This window comes from Durio zibethinus, chromosome 24, assembly GCF_047325235.1.
Source record: "Durio zibethinus cultivar Kanyao isolate XHJ-2024 chromosome 24, ASM4732523v1, whole genome shotgun sequence".
NCBI lineage: Eukaryota > Viridiplantae > Streptophyta > Magnoliopsida > Malvales > Malvaceae > Durio > Durio zibethinus.
In genome coordinates this window covers 13,996,947-14,010,267 of record NC_143185.1, presented here as the reverse complement: position 1 = coordinate 14,010,267, position 13,321 = coordinate 13,996,947, and the positions used below count along the sequence as shown (strand labels likewise).

The window sequence follows — 13,321 nt, the reverse complement described above, 5'->3', positions numbered from 1 at the left end:
GTCTATCCTGATATTCTGTCATTAATTCTAGAGATACAAATTCTCAATTTTAGGGATACGAATATATACAGATTACAATCAGCTATATAGATTACAACCGGTTGTAACTAAATATTTTCCCACATGTCTATCTGTTCCACCATCTAAATTGTACTTAATAGTAAATACCCATTTACGTTCAATTAGTGCTTTTCTTGTAGGTAACTCCGCAACATCCCAAGTCTTGTTCATTTCCAATGCTCCCATTTCTTCAAGTGGAGCAACTTTCCATTCTAGAATATTTAAGGCTTCTTGAATATTGTGGGATTTTAGTTACCTTAATCTTTTCTACCAGCGCACGAAATGTTGTAAACAACTGGCTGTAAGATAGATAATTGGATAGCGTGTGTTGAGTGCACCATCTTACACCTTTCTTGATTGTTATAGGTATGTTCTAGATTATCAAGTGGAGTATTCATTGGTGATGGTGCTATAGATCCAACATTTTTCTGATTTAGAATTTACTCAAGGATCAGATTCTTGACAATGCGGTTGGGGCGCAAAAGTTCGTACTTCCTAAGGTAATGATTTACGTCATGAATAAACATGAAGCTCTATTTTTTGTTGAGGACTAAGCATAGATGAATCTTTCCCTGTTTCCATTTTAGTTTCTGTTGGTGGCACAATAGGAATAGCTGATGTTACTAGAAGGGGAACAAAAAAATCCCAAAGCCTATCTTTACTTATTATCTCCCCTTGAAGAATTGGTTTTGGGTAAAAGGGTTGATTTTCAAAGAATGTGATATCTAATGAGACAAATGTATAGCACTTATCCCTTATTTGAGTTGGAAAGTACCCAATAAATATACATTTTATAGCTCCTTGTTCTAGTTTCCCAGGAGATTGACTTCTATTGTGAACAAAACATTTGCAACCAAAAACTTTTAGGGGTAAAGAAGTAAACAACATAGTTTGTGGATATGACTCAAGTAACATGTTAAATGATGTTTTGAAATGGGGAACTTTACTCGGAAGTTTATTTATAGGTATAAGGTTGTTAAAATAGCATTTCCCTAAAAAAACTTAGGAACATTATCAGTAAATGTGATAGCATGAGCAATTTCTAATAGATGATAGTTTTTACGTTTTGTAACCCAATTTTGATGGGAGGTATTAAAACAAGAACCTTGGTGAAAAATCCCATTTCTTGTTAGATATTCACCAAGAATTGAATTAAAATATTCTCGTGTTGTCTATGTGGAAAATTTGGATTTGAGCTTGAAATTGAGTTTGGACCATTTTGTGGAATTGTTGAAAAATTGTCTTAGCATTAGACTTGTCTTTTAACAAGTAAACGCAACAAGCTCGTGTGTGATCATCCATAAAGGTTATGAACCACCTAGTTCTAGTTATGTTATTTTCCCGTGAAGGTCCCTAAATATCACTGTGAACTAAAGAAAAAGGTTTAAAAAATATATATGGATGACTTGGATAAGGAACATGAGTGTTTTTAGCAAGTTGACCAGTTTCACAACCAAATGAATGGACATTTTTATTCTTAAAAAGAGAAGGAAACAGAGTTTTTAGATATGGAAAACTAGGATGTCCTAACCTATTGTGCCATAACATAATTTCACTAGAAACAGATTCACCACTTAGAGTCAAAGCTTGTTTATTCACTTGTTGAGTATCCTCAAGATAGTACAAGCCTTCATGCTCCCTAGCATTGCCAATCATCCTTCTCGAGAGTAAATCCTAAAACTCACAATATGAAGGATAAAACTTAGCCACACAGTTCAAGTGGCTTGTCAACTTACTAATAGACACTAGGTTACACACTAAATTACGAATATGCAAGATTGAAAATAGTGTCATATTAGAAGCCTTAATATTTCCTTATCTAGCAACAAAGGATAGTGATCCATCAGCAATACAAATCTTAAGATGTCTAGGACATGGATCATATGTTGAAAACAATTCATGACAACTAGTCATATGGTCGGATGCCCCAGAATCTATAATCTAAGGGTTTTTAGAATCAGATTTTGCACCCAAAGCAAAGGGGTAATTACCTTTTTGTGCAGCTGTGCACTTTGGAGTAGGTGTAGTCATTTGGGTATTGTTGAGGAGTGTTTGGAGCTGCTGAAGTTGCTTCTTGCTATAAGCTAAGCCTTCAACCTTGTTTTCTTCCATAGCAACTTGAAAGCCCTTGCCTTGTTCTACTTGCTTGGATGGTTTCCAATTTGCTGGTTTCCCATGAATTTTCCAACAAGTTTCTTTTGTATGATAAGGGTGTCGACAATGATCACACCAAGGCCTATCATTCCTACGGTTATCATGTTGATTTCCAAGTCCAAAATAATCATTTTCTTGGAAACAAGGACCGAGTTTTGAGAGGTGTCTATTGCAAGGGGTTATTTGGTTCTTAGCATGACTCTCCTACTGTCTTCTCATCTTACTTCAGCAAAAGCCTCCCTAATGCTTGGAATAGGTTTGGTTCCAAGTATTCTGCCTCTCATCTCATCAAGCTCTTTATTTAGACCATGGAGAAAATAAAAAACCCTTTCTTTCTCAAGCATCATCTTGTATTTTTTGCGGTCCTCTGCACAATGTCAGTTTGTATTAGAAAACAAATCCATTTCTTGCCAAAAGCTGGTCTGGTTGTTGTAGTACTAAGTCATAGAATTATCCACTTGTTTCATATCTTTCAAGGCTGACTTGATTTCAAAGAATTGTGATGAGTTTTCAAGATCTAAGTACATCTCTTTCACCATATCCTAGATTTCTTTAGCACTTCTATAGAAAAGATAGGTTCTTTCAATCTTGGGCTCCATAAAATTAACTAACCATGCCTTTACCATGGAGTTTTCAAAAATCCATGTTCAATGACTTGTTTCTTCTTCCTTTGGTTCCTTTGTTGCACTAGTCAGATAGTCAATTTTCCTCTTCTCTTGAACCACTAGCATCACAGATTGAGACCATTCTAGAAAGTTTGTTCCATTGAGTTTATGTTGTGTTATTTGTAGGGAATGCGAGTCACTTACAATAGGCACTATTGGAGAAGAATTTTGAATAAGTTCAAAAGTCACCTCTGATGCACTCACGAAGAATCCCCTAAGTCTAAAAGAAATCTCTAGAATAAAACTATTTTATTCTTTTATATTTTTCTTATTGCAATGCTAGAATTGCATGAAAATATATAGCCTAAAGATTGAATATTCTTAGCCTTAAAACCCAAGATTTTCATGCATTAAAACAACTAATCAAAGGAGTAATTTATTCTCTGCACATAATAGGAAAATATTTAATGGATTTGGTGTAATTACCCAAATCACTCCTTATTCTAAAAATAAGAGACTTAACTAAAATAGACAAAATCAACTAATCAAGTAATAATGAATATTAGATTTCCACACTTCCTTTCAAGTTGGGTGGTAGATGTCAATCATGCCCCAATTTAGACTTTAGATTCTTGAAGTTGTTTTGTGAGAGAGCTTTAGTATGTTTGTAGTTTGGAGGCATGTGGAAGTGTACACTAATCTAACAATTCCTTCCTCTATCTTTTCTTTGATGAAGTGATGATTAATCTCCACATGTTTAGTCCTATCATGATGAACAAGATTCTTTGCTATACTTACGGCAGCTTTGTTGTTGTAGAATATCTTCATGGATTCTTTTGCAAAGACCTTTAACTCTCCTAGCAACCTTTTTAACTAAATTCCCTCACATATGCTATGAGACATGGCTCTAAACTCAGTTTCTGCGCTACTTCCGTGTACTTTTAGCCACCACAAATTGCTTCTTGCTTCGTTAAGTAACCAAATTTCCCCTCACATAGGTACAATTACCAATAATTGATCTTCGATTAGTAATGGATCTAGCCCAATCAGTTTCAGTGTAAATTTCAACATTTTCACGTGATGTCTTATTAAAAAATAACCCTTTGTCAGGAGTCCTTTAGGTGTTGTAAGATTCAATACACAGCCCATAAGTGTTCCTCGATTAGGTTGTTCGTGAATCTGCTTACCGTGCTAACCAAAAAACTAATATATGGTTTTGTATGAGAGAGGTAGATGAGTTTCCCAACAAGTTTTTGATATCTGCACTTATTAGTTGGTGGATTTCCTTATTTCATTCCTACCTTATTCATTGTGTCCATAGGTGTGTTAGCAAGTTTGCGTCCTAGCATTCCAGTTTTCTTTAGTAAGTCTAGGACATACTTACGTAGTGAAATAGAGATGCCATTCCTTAAGGGAGCTACCTCCATGCCAAGAAAATATTTAAGGTGTCCCAAATCTTTGATTTCAAATTCTTTGGCTAAAAGGTTCTTTAGGTTGTTAATTTCTTTTATATAGTCTCCAGTAAGAATAATGTCGTTTACATAGACAATAAGAATGGCTAATTTTCCCTTAAGTGAATGTTTGACAAACATAGTATGATCAGTTTGGCATTGTGAAAAATCATACTTCTTTACCACTTTTGTTAGTCTATCAAACCCTGCACATGGGGATTGTTTGAGATCATATAAAGACTTTTGAAGTTTACATACTTTGCTAGAATTGTCCTGGTTTTTGAATCCTGAAGGGATTTACATGTAAACTTTTTCTTCTAGGTCACCATTAGGAAATGCATTTTTGACATCTAGTTGATGGAGTGGCCAATCTAGATTTGCTGCCAATGATAATAACACTCAAATTGAACGAAGTTTAGCAACCGAAGCAAATGTCTTTTCATAATCAACACCATAAGATTGAGTAAATCCTTTTACAACAAGATGAGTTTTGAATATGTTAATACTTCCATTTGCATTGTGCTTGACAATAAAAATCTATTTGCACTCAACTGGATTTTTTGCTTTGAGTAGTTTTGAAATCTCCCATGTTTTGTTCTCTTTTAGGGCCCTGATTTCTTCCAAAACAACCATCTTCCATTTTGGTTGCATGAATGCTTCATGAATATTATTGGGAATTTGTATATTGTTTAGTGTGGTAATAAAAGCTCGATAATTGGGTGATAAACCTTCATAAGAAACCACATTACAGATTGGGTGTTGAATACATGATCTCACACCTTTTCTTAGGGCAATCGGTTTATCAAGATCATTAAAAGATTCAATTGAATCAGATTTAGTAAGAGTGTTTCCTATGTTGGTTTCAAATATCTCCGGAATCAATTTAGATTCTTGGTTTTGCTTTGAAGGTGTATATTCTCCTAGATCCTTCTGAGTTTTGTGTTTTCTTGAATAGACAATCAATTCTTTGTTTGTTTTCCCTTATGTGGATTACAAGCTTGGAGGATTTGGTTGAATGTTTTGGAGTTGAAAGGGAGTTGGAGGATCTGGTTGGATGTTTTGGATGTGAAAGGGAGTTTGAGAAGTGTTTGCTGGTTCAGTAATATGATTTTCCCAAAGATGATATTCCCGTGTGATTGGATTCTCCCTCTGAATGGCAGTTTTGGGAAAGTAAGGTTGATTTAAAAAAAAAGTAACATTCATGGAATGATAGAATTTCTTTGTTACTATTGAGTAACACTTGTATCGTTTTTTATTCATTTGAGAAATATGCATTTGATGGATTAGGGATCTAATTTGCTTTGGTTTTGTTGGCTAGTAAGAACAAATGCAGTGCATCCAAACACTCTAATGGGAGTAGACAAGATGATTCGCAGGTGAGGATAGGAACCAAGAAAAGATTGGCAAGGGCTTTGAAATTTCAGGACTCGAGAAGACATTATGTTTATAAGATATGTAGCGGTAACTATAGCTTCACTCCGAAAATGCTTAGGTACATGGGTAGCCATCATGAGGGATCTTGCAACTTCCAACAAATGTCAATTCTTTCTTTCAGCAACGCCATTTTGTCGAGGAGTATCGACACATGAGCTTTGTTGAATTATACCATGCTTCAATAGATATGATCCAAGGATTGAATTGTAGTATTCTCTTCCATTGTCGATTCTCAACACTTAGATTTTGGTTTTGAATTGAGTTTGGATTATATTGTTAAAGTTTTGGAATAGCTGACCCACTTCTGATTTTTCCTTCATAAGGAATACCTAAGTAACCCTGGTGTAATTATAAATAAATGTGACAAACAATTTGGATAGTTATTTACTCTAGAGGGACCCCAAATGTCACTGTGTATTATGGAAAAAGGATGGGATGATTTGTAAGGCTGATTAGGATACATGGTATAGGTATGTTTGGATAGTTGGTAGACTTCATACTAAAAGTTGTTAGGATTTTGATTGAATAATAAGGGAAAGAACCTTGAGGTACAAAAAGTTTAGATGACCTAACCGATAGTGCCACAACGTGATGGTACTATCTTTATTATTACTGGATAATGAAGCCACAAGAGGTTTTCTGATATTATCTTTTAGAATCATTAGCTTTTAGGATATAGAGTCCTGCACACATTTTAGCATTGCCAATCATCTTCCTTAGATCCAAATCTTGAAATTCACACATATTTGGAAGAAATTAAGTGATATACTTAAGGTCTTTTGTAAGTTTGCTTATAGACAATAAATTGTAACTTAGATTTGTGACAAACCGAACAAAATCAAGTGTTATCTCTTTGGAAATAATAACATAACTTGTCCCGACTAGTGAAATTGATCCGTCAGTAATTCAAACTGTGAAGTTTTTATGACATGGGCTGTATTTACTAAATACAGATGCAACCCCAGTCATATGGTCTAAAACTTCTGAAGCCACAATCCATGAATTTGATTTCTCTAGTTTTACACTTAAAGCACTTGGAAAATTACCTTGTTGTGCTAAAGAACTTATTCGAATAGGAGTGGTAATGTTTTGTAGTGATTGAGAAATGCTAGCTTTGGGGTTAGAGGTAACCTCCGATCTTGGGCTTTGTCTTTCGTTAGCTATATTGGACTTCGAGTGAAAATTTTCAAAAGTTTAGATCGTGCTTTGATATCATGAAGAAATCTCTAAAATAAAACTATTTTATACTTCTATTTTTTTCTTATTATAATGCTAGAATTGCATGAAAATATATAGGCTAAAGATTGAATATTCTCAGCCTTAAAACCCAAAATTTTCATGCATTAAAACAGCTAATCAAAGGAGTAATTTACTCTCTACACATAATAGGAAAATATCTAATGGATTGGGTTTAATTAACCAAGTCACTACTTATTTTAAAAATAAGAGATTTAACTAAAATAGACACAGTTAACTAATCAAGTAATAATAAATATCAGATTTCCACAAATCCCTTATTTGAGTAAGCAAAATAGCTAATCCAAGTGCTAGAGTAGGAAACCCTAAGTAAGGTGGAGTAAGTGTGCTAGTTTTAGTGCTAGAGAAAGAGTAAGTGTGGGATATTAAGCTAACCTGCCAACCAGCTAATCCGCCAGCAAATAGTTAGCCACTGACTAAGTCATTCCCTGGTGAGGAAGGTTATAGAATAAGTAATTTGATATGATAAAAAACCCGCTAGAGGAAAGAAGTCCGTCGAGAGGCACCAGTCATGGTTGTTTTGGCCATTAAAAATGAAAAAATTCAGAAGCAAACCTTGCTTTGATACCATGTAATCAGAGACAAAAAACCAGTGTCTGTGAGTATATTTTTTATTAATAGGAATCCCCAAATATATAGAGAAATTGATATGTATAAAGAAGCCCACAAAATCAAGACACAATCATCCAAACATAGAAACAAATAAAAGACTAGAATTATAAATCCCTATAAATCAGGAAATTGATCCTGATTTGATACATAATCTCTCAACAAATAGTTAGGAACAAACAAAAAATGCATTAAATGACCTTCAAATTGATAAAGTCTCTCCAATTTATGGCGGCTTCTTTATTGTACCAATTGCTTGATTGATCTTGCATTGTTTGAGAAACCTATTTGGCTTATTAGTTCTTTTTTTAATTACTATATAATTTTTTTACCTTGATTTTCTTTCAAAATTCAATCTGTATAATTAATGTTCAATTGTTAGATCAATTGACATGTTAGGACATGTAATTTTTATGTAAGTATTTGGTCGCTGTTAAATACTTTCATAGTTTTAATCAGTTCTGTGTAAACTTGATACATGGTATTGAGTTCAAATTTGAAGTAAATTATTAGATATGCAAAACCATTCTTGGTGTTAAAAAATTATTTTATTTAAACTACGGCTACATATAACTCGAAATGACCCAAAACCATCCACATCCAAAATGACTGAAACATCCCAAACCTGAAAATCAAATGACACAAGATTCAGGTCTTCGTGAACCCAAAATGACTTGAACTTGAAACAATTTTGACCTGAACAAACCCAACCTGGCCTACTCATTTGCAGCCTCTGCACTTTTATAAGATAATTTGGTAAGAATTTGGAATTTGGAATTTGAGTTTCTTGGAAGTTTTTTCTTGGATTAATGTTTTGAAATCTTAAAGTTTATTTTAGTATTTTTTAAGTGAAGATTTGTCTGAAATCTTCCTTTTAGGTTTCAATATGATTTTATAAGCCATGTTGTTTGTGGCCAGTTAATTGTTCTGGTTGCAGTGGTAGGAAGACTTGCTGTATATGCCTTAATTAAAGCACAAACTGTACTGCTGGTATCAAGGACCCGTGCTCTTCTCTTGTCCCCATTTTATTTGTAAATCCTACTTTCTTCTGCCTTTTTGTTTGTTATTAAAAGATTTCTTCCTCCTCAGAATTCCATCAAATACCAGGAAAGGAATTCTTTCTCCTTCAGTCCCATGCCAACTTCACCTCAAAAAGTTTAAAGTGTTCCTAAAGTGAAAATTTGGTTTATTAGGTAGGCCTTGTTTGATAAAGAATTGCTTTTTCCTTTAAATTCTCCCTAAGCATCTAAAGTGCTTTAACAGGTTTTTTAGCTGCACTATAAAGCCCTTCAAGGTTGTAGAGTATCACAATTATTTCATACTTAATAGAACCTTTTGCCGCAGCCAGGGTCCTCATATCTTTTCTGAGGAGGGAAGGCTCATAGAGCTTTCCTGATGAAGCTCTTTGGAAAATATAATCAACCCAATATCGGAACTCTTTGCAGAGTATTCTCTTCTTGATAAAACTCTATCAGAAACTTGCTTCACTCACAGTTCTAGTTGCATCATTTTTAGTTTTGTTTTAACTGAATTCCTGAATTCCTGAATCCTGACTAGCATAGCTAGCCTTTCATTGTTGTTTATGGTGCAGTCACTGGCTTCAAAGACATAGGCATGCATGCTTAGTATTGAGAAGAACATAATTCACAATCATCTCAACTTATACCTTCATTGGCTGCTGAAGTGTTCGTTATGAAATGGGGCTCCTTACAGCAGAGCTTCTGATTCTGAATTCTATTTTTATGATATTTCCATTTATGCAGGGGACCCTTCAATATCCTGTAGCACATGCAGAACACCATGTGTTTTACGAACTGCTAATACAGCAAATAACAGGGGAAGAAAGTTCTACTCATGTCCATCACAAGAATGCAATTTCTTTATGTAAGTAAACCTGGAACTCTATTCCTTGGACCTTTTTTCGTAAATAAGCTGTGAGACTGTTCTAGTGAACTACTGGTTCCCTTTCTGTTTTTCAATAGTTTAATTCAGCATCCTAAAGAAACAGGGATGAGCAACTGTTCAAAGAGTTGTAATTGCATTAATGCTTATTCAATTACATCTGATAAGGGACGACAATAATTTTCATTGATTTTGGATTGTGTAATGACTTCTTTACTTTGTGAACAACATGGTATAACTTAATAAGGTGCTCTAAAATTCATCAATAGTGCCATGAGGCGAACAAGACATGCAGTGATTTATTTTGCTTTTCATTTGTAAATAAGATACATGGAAGGTGTATCTGATATAAATCTTGTGTAATGTTCATGCCTAAAGTAGACATGTCCTTGTGTTACATGCTTCATCAAATGGCTGGTTTACTCAAACCTTGTTCATGCAGATGGGAGGACACCCTCAATAATGGTAATGGCGGAAGAAGCATTCCACGTGAGTGCATCAATAGTTCAGCATCCAATTCCAGAAGGAGAGGTGGCCACGGTCAATTTGGCCACAATGGAGCACGCACTGCTGACGTCACTTTTGTGTCAGCAACAGGGGATCCCGTATCCAGCAGAAGGTGTTATGTTTGTGGTGATCCATCGCACTTTGCAAGTGCCTGCCCAAATCGTGGCATGTAATGCCTTTCAAATGGTGTTCCTGCTCGGTACCTTATTTCTTTTGTTTGGTCAGTTTTTCTTTTGTTTGAGACCATATCAACTATAAATCTGTCTAATCACAACTGACTTGTGAGGCCCATCCAAATTTTATATAAGCTCACATGGACTCGACAATCACAAATGGTTGAGCTGCGTACAATTCATTGGTGATTCGATAATTGTAAGAAATGTGGTGAAAAGAAAATGGTTCGGCTTTAGCTGGGATGTGGATAACATAAAATGCAGACAGAAAAGGCGACTCCTGATTTTTGCAGTTTGATGCATGGTTTAAAGTTCATGTTTTTTTTTTCCTTCTAAATGGGCCTAGTACTATGTTTGGCAGGAAGAAAAAGAAATGAAAAGAAGAGAAAAAGGTGAAAAAAATATTTTTTATTGTATTTGGTATGAAAGAAAAAGAAAGAGAAAAAAAAAGTTAAATTAATAAAAAAATTTTAAATAACTTTTTTTTAATTAGAAACGAGATTTTTGTTATATTTTAAATAAGTCACTTTTTTAAGATTAAAAATGTGATCATCATTGAAAATATATTATGAAAATGTTATATATATATATATATATTATAGTTTGCTTGTTGATATATTATGAGAATTTATTTTTTAAATTTTTATAAATTCAATAGAAATTACGTTTTTTTAATAAAATATGTAATTTTTGTTAACAAAAATTATGTTTTTATGTAAAAAATGTTGTCTTTTTTATATTTTAGATAAAAACAGTGTTATTGAAATTTTTTGACAAAAATTATGATTAAAATGTGACTTTTTTAAAATATGAAAAAAAAAATTTAATAATTAAAAAATGCTATTTTTATTAAAAGTATGAAAAAAAAACATAGAATTTAATAAAAATGATGTTTCAAGATAAAAAAAAAAAAAATTTTGTTGAAAATATAAAAAAAAATACTTTTTAAAATTTTTTTAATTTCAATGAAAGTAATATTATTTATTTGTTATATGAAAATTAAGTTATATTTATATATTATTCACACGTCACAAGTTATTCATATATAATTAAAGATAATATAATTAAGTATTTTATTTAATAATTTTATATATTTTTTAAATTAAATATAAAAAATTATATTTTTAGATGAACAAAATTTAAGAATCATATATTTCAATTCAAAATCACTTTTTTCAAAATTTTTTAATCTAAAAATTGGTGAACAAAATGCACCTTGTGAAGTTTCAATCATAATACGCTCTCACATAGAAATTAAGTAAATGAAGTTGCATTGAACGGGATGATTGTAAAATCAAGCGACTATATTTTTGTATTTTCTGTTTTATTATTTTTTTGTACTTTTATTTTCATTATTTGTTGTACCTCTATTTAAAAACTCCACTCTATTAGGGTTCGAAGCGTTCCAGATCTCCTGGCAAAACCCTAAAAGCCCCTAAAACCCTATCAACAATTTGGAGAGAAGTGGCGGCGTGCAGCAGATAGAAGATAAATGGCGAAGAATATTGGCGAAGCGGCAGCTTCATCTGGAGTGAGCCCCAATAGAGTGGAGAGAGCTGTGAGTGCTCTGCTGAAATGGAGAGATTCTCAGTCCCATACCCAAAAGCCCCAACTTCTTGAGCAGGATGAGTTGCTGTATCTCATCGTCAGCCTAAAGAAATTTCCTCAAAAGCCTCGCGTTAATCCCCACAAGGTGCCTCTCCCTCACCCCCTCATCGACCCCTTTACGGATCCTGCCGAGCTTTGCATGGTCATCGATGATCGCCCCAAGTCAGGCCTCACCAAAGATGCTGCGTCCAAGAAAATCAAGTCCGACAACATACCCATCAGCAAGGTGGTCAAGCTTTCCAAGCTCAAGACTGATTATCGGCCCTTCGAGGCCAAAAGAAAGCTCTGCGATACCTATGACATGTTTTTCGCGGATAAGAGGATTATCCCGCTTCTCCCTCGGCTATTGGGGAAGCAGTTTTTCAAAAAGAAGAAGATTCCAGTGCCTGTGGACCTCAAGCACAACAACTGGAAGGAGCAGATTCACAAGGCTTGTGCCTCTGCTATGCTGTTCTTGAGTAGTGGAACTTGCAGCGTGGTGAAGGTGGGGAAACTTTCCATGGGAAAAAAAGTGATTGTTGAAAATGTGATAGCTGCTATTAACGGGATTGCAGAGATTGTACCGAGCAAGTGGGGCAATATCAGGTCGTTCCATTTAAAGTTGCTTGACAGCTTGGCCCTCCCTCTTTATCAGACTGTGCCTGATCTGCGTTTGAAGATTCTGGCTGAAGCTGATCACCCTTCTTCTAAAGATCTCTTGGAGGAAAAACAAGCAGAAGAAGAAGAAGAAGAAGATGCTTCTCATCAGAAGAAGAAGAAAAACAAGGGGAGGATACACCAAGTTCAGTACATGGATGAAAATAGTAATGACATTAACTCTGGGGCTAACAGAAAAAGTGAAATCAATAGTGACAATGTCTCCAACAAGAAAAACAAGACTGCAGTAAAAAAGTTAAGCGCCATTGACATCAAGGTTAGGGATAAGAAGAAGAAGAAAACTCTAGAAGCACAATAATTTGTCTTATTCAACACCACCGAGTAAACTAAGTTTTAAGTGGAATTTTATGGCTTCTTGTTCTTGCAGATTAGCAATCATCATTTTCTTTTGTCATGTGGCATTGGATTTAGCTTTAGATTTTGGGTGTTCTTTGTCTTTTGATGGTCTATGTTATTTTATGAATATTCAAACAGTTTATGTATCTTGATCATGGTGAAGTCATACAATGCTACTATACTGTTTTTGGCTTTTAGCATCTTATCTTTGATTGTTAAGAATGAAAAAAATATTGCAATAAGAAATTTTTAAATCTAATTTTTCCATTTCCTTTCAATAATTAATGGTACTATTATATGAAAGAATTTACATTTTTGTAAAACATATAAATATCTGTGTATCTAAGCAGTTTTGAGACTGTAAAAATGAAACTGATGAAGGTGCCTCCAAGTTTGCTTGTTGTTTATATGTGGACTACTTCTACATTGGATTGTCCCAGTAAAAGGTTATTATGTGTTCTGATAACTGAATAGTAAGTTTAGACTTTTGGAGGCTTCTTTGTATTCTATATAGGTTTGACACTCTTACTCTGTTTCGCTTTATCTTATTGATGTAGTTGGTATTAGA

At 34.0% G+C, this 13,321-nt stretch overlaps 2 protein-coding genes across 5 annotated transcripts in view; both read left to right on the top strand.

Moving 5' to 3' along the window:
- The window catches only part of TOP3A (topoisomerase 3alpha), a 44,637-nt gene extending 34,193 nt beyond the window's left edge, over positions 1-10,444 (top strand). For 2 of the 4 annotated variants that reach the window (XR_016333027.1, XR_016333026.1), the window contains 3 exons: positions 427-560; positions 9,334-9,454; positions 9,915-10,444. Coding sequence is in view for 2 of the 4 variants with exons in the window: in XM_022919117.2 (XP_022774852.1) it covers positions 9,334-9,454; positions 9,915-10,152 (359 nt within the window). In the remaining 2 variants the exon portion in view is untranslated. The remainder of the gene's footprint in view (positions 1-426; positions 561-9,333; positions 9,455-9,914) is intronic. The other 2 variants (XM_022919117.2, XM_089753263.1) reach the window with 1 other exon arrangement.
- A 1,050-nt stretch (positions 10,445-11,494) lies between these two features.
- On the top strand, positions 11,495-12,950 carry LOC111316083 (uncharacterized). Its single transcript, XM_022918100.2, has one exon. The coding sequence runs from the start codon at positions 11,645-11,647 to the stop codon at positions 12,713-12,715; it is 1,071 nt and encodes a 356-aa protein (XP_022773835.2). The 5' UTR covers positions 11,495-11,644; the 3' UTR covers positions 12,716-12,950.
- The last annotated feature ends 371 nt before the right edge of the window (positions 12,951-13,321 follow it).

Excerpts from the sequence above, each read along its gene's own strand:
- LOC111316083 (XM_022918100.2), top strand. The coding sequence starts at position 11,645 with ATGGCGAAGAATATTGGCGAAGCGGCAGCTTCATCTGGAGTGAGCCCC.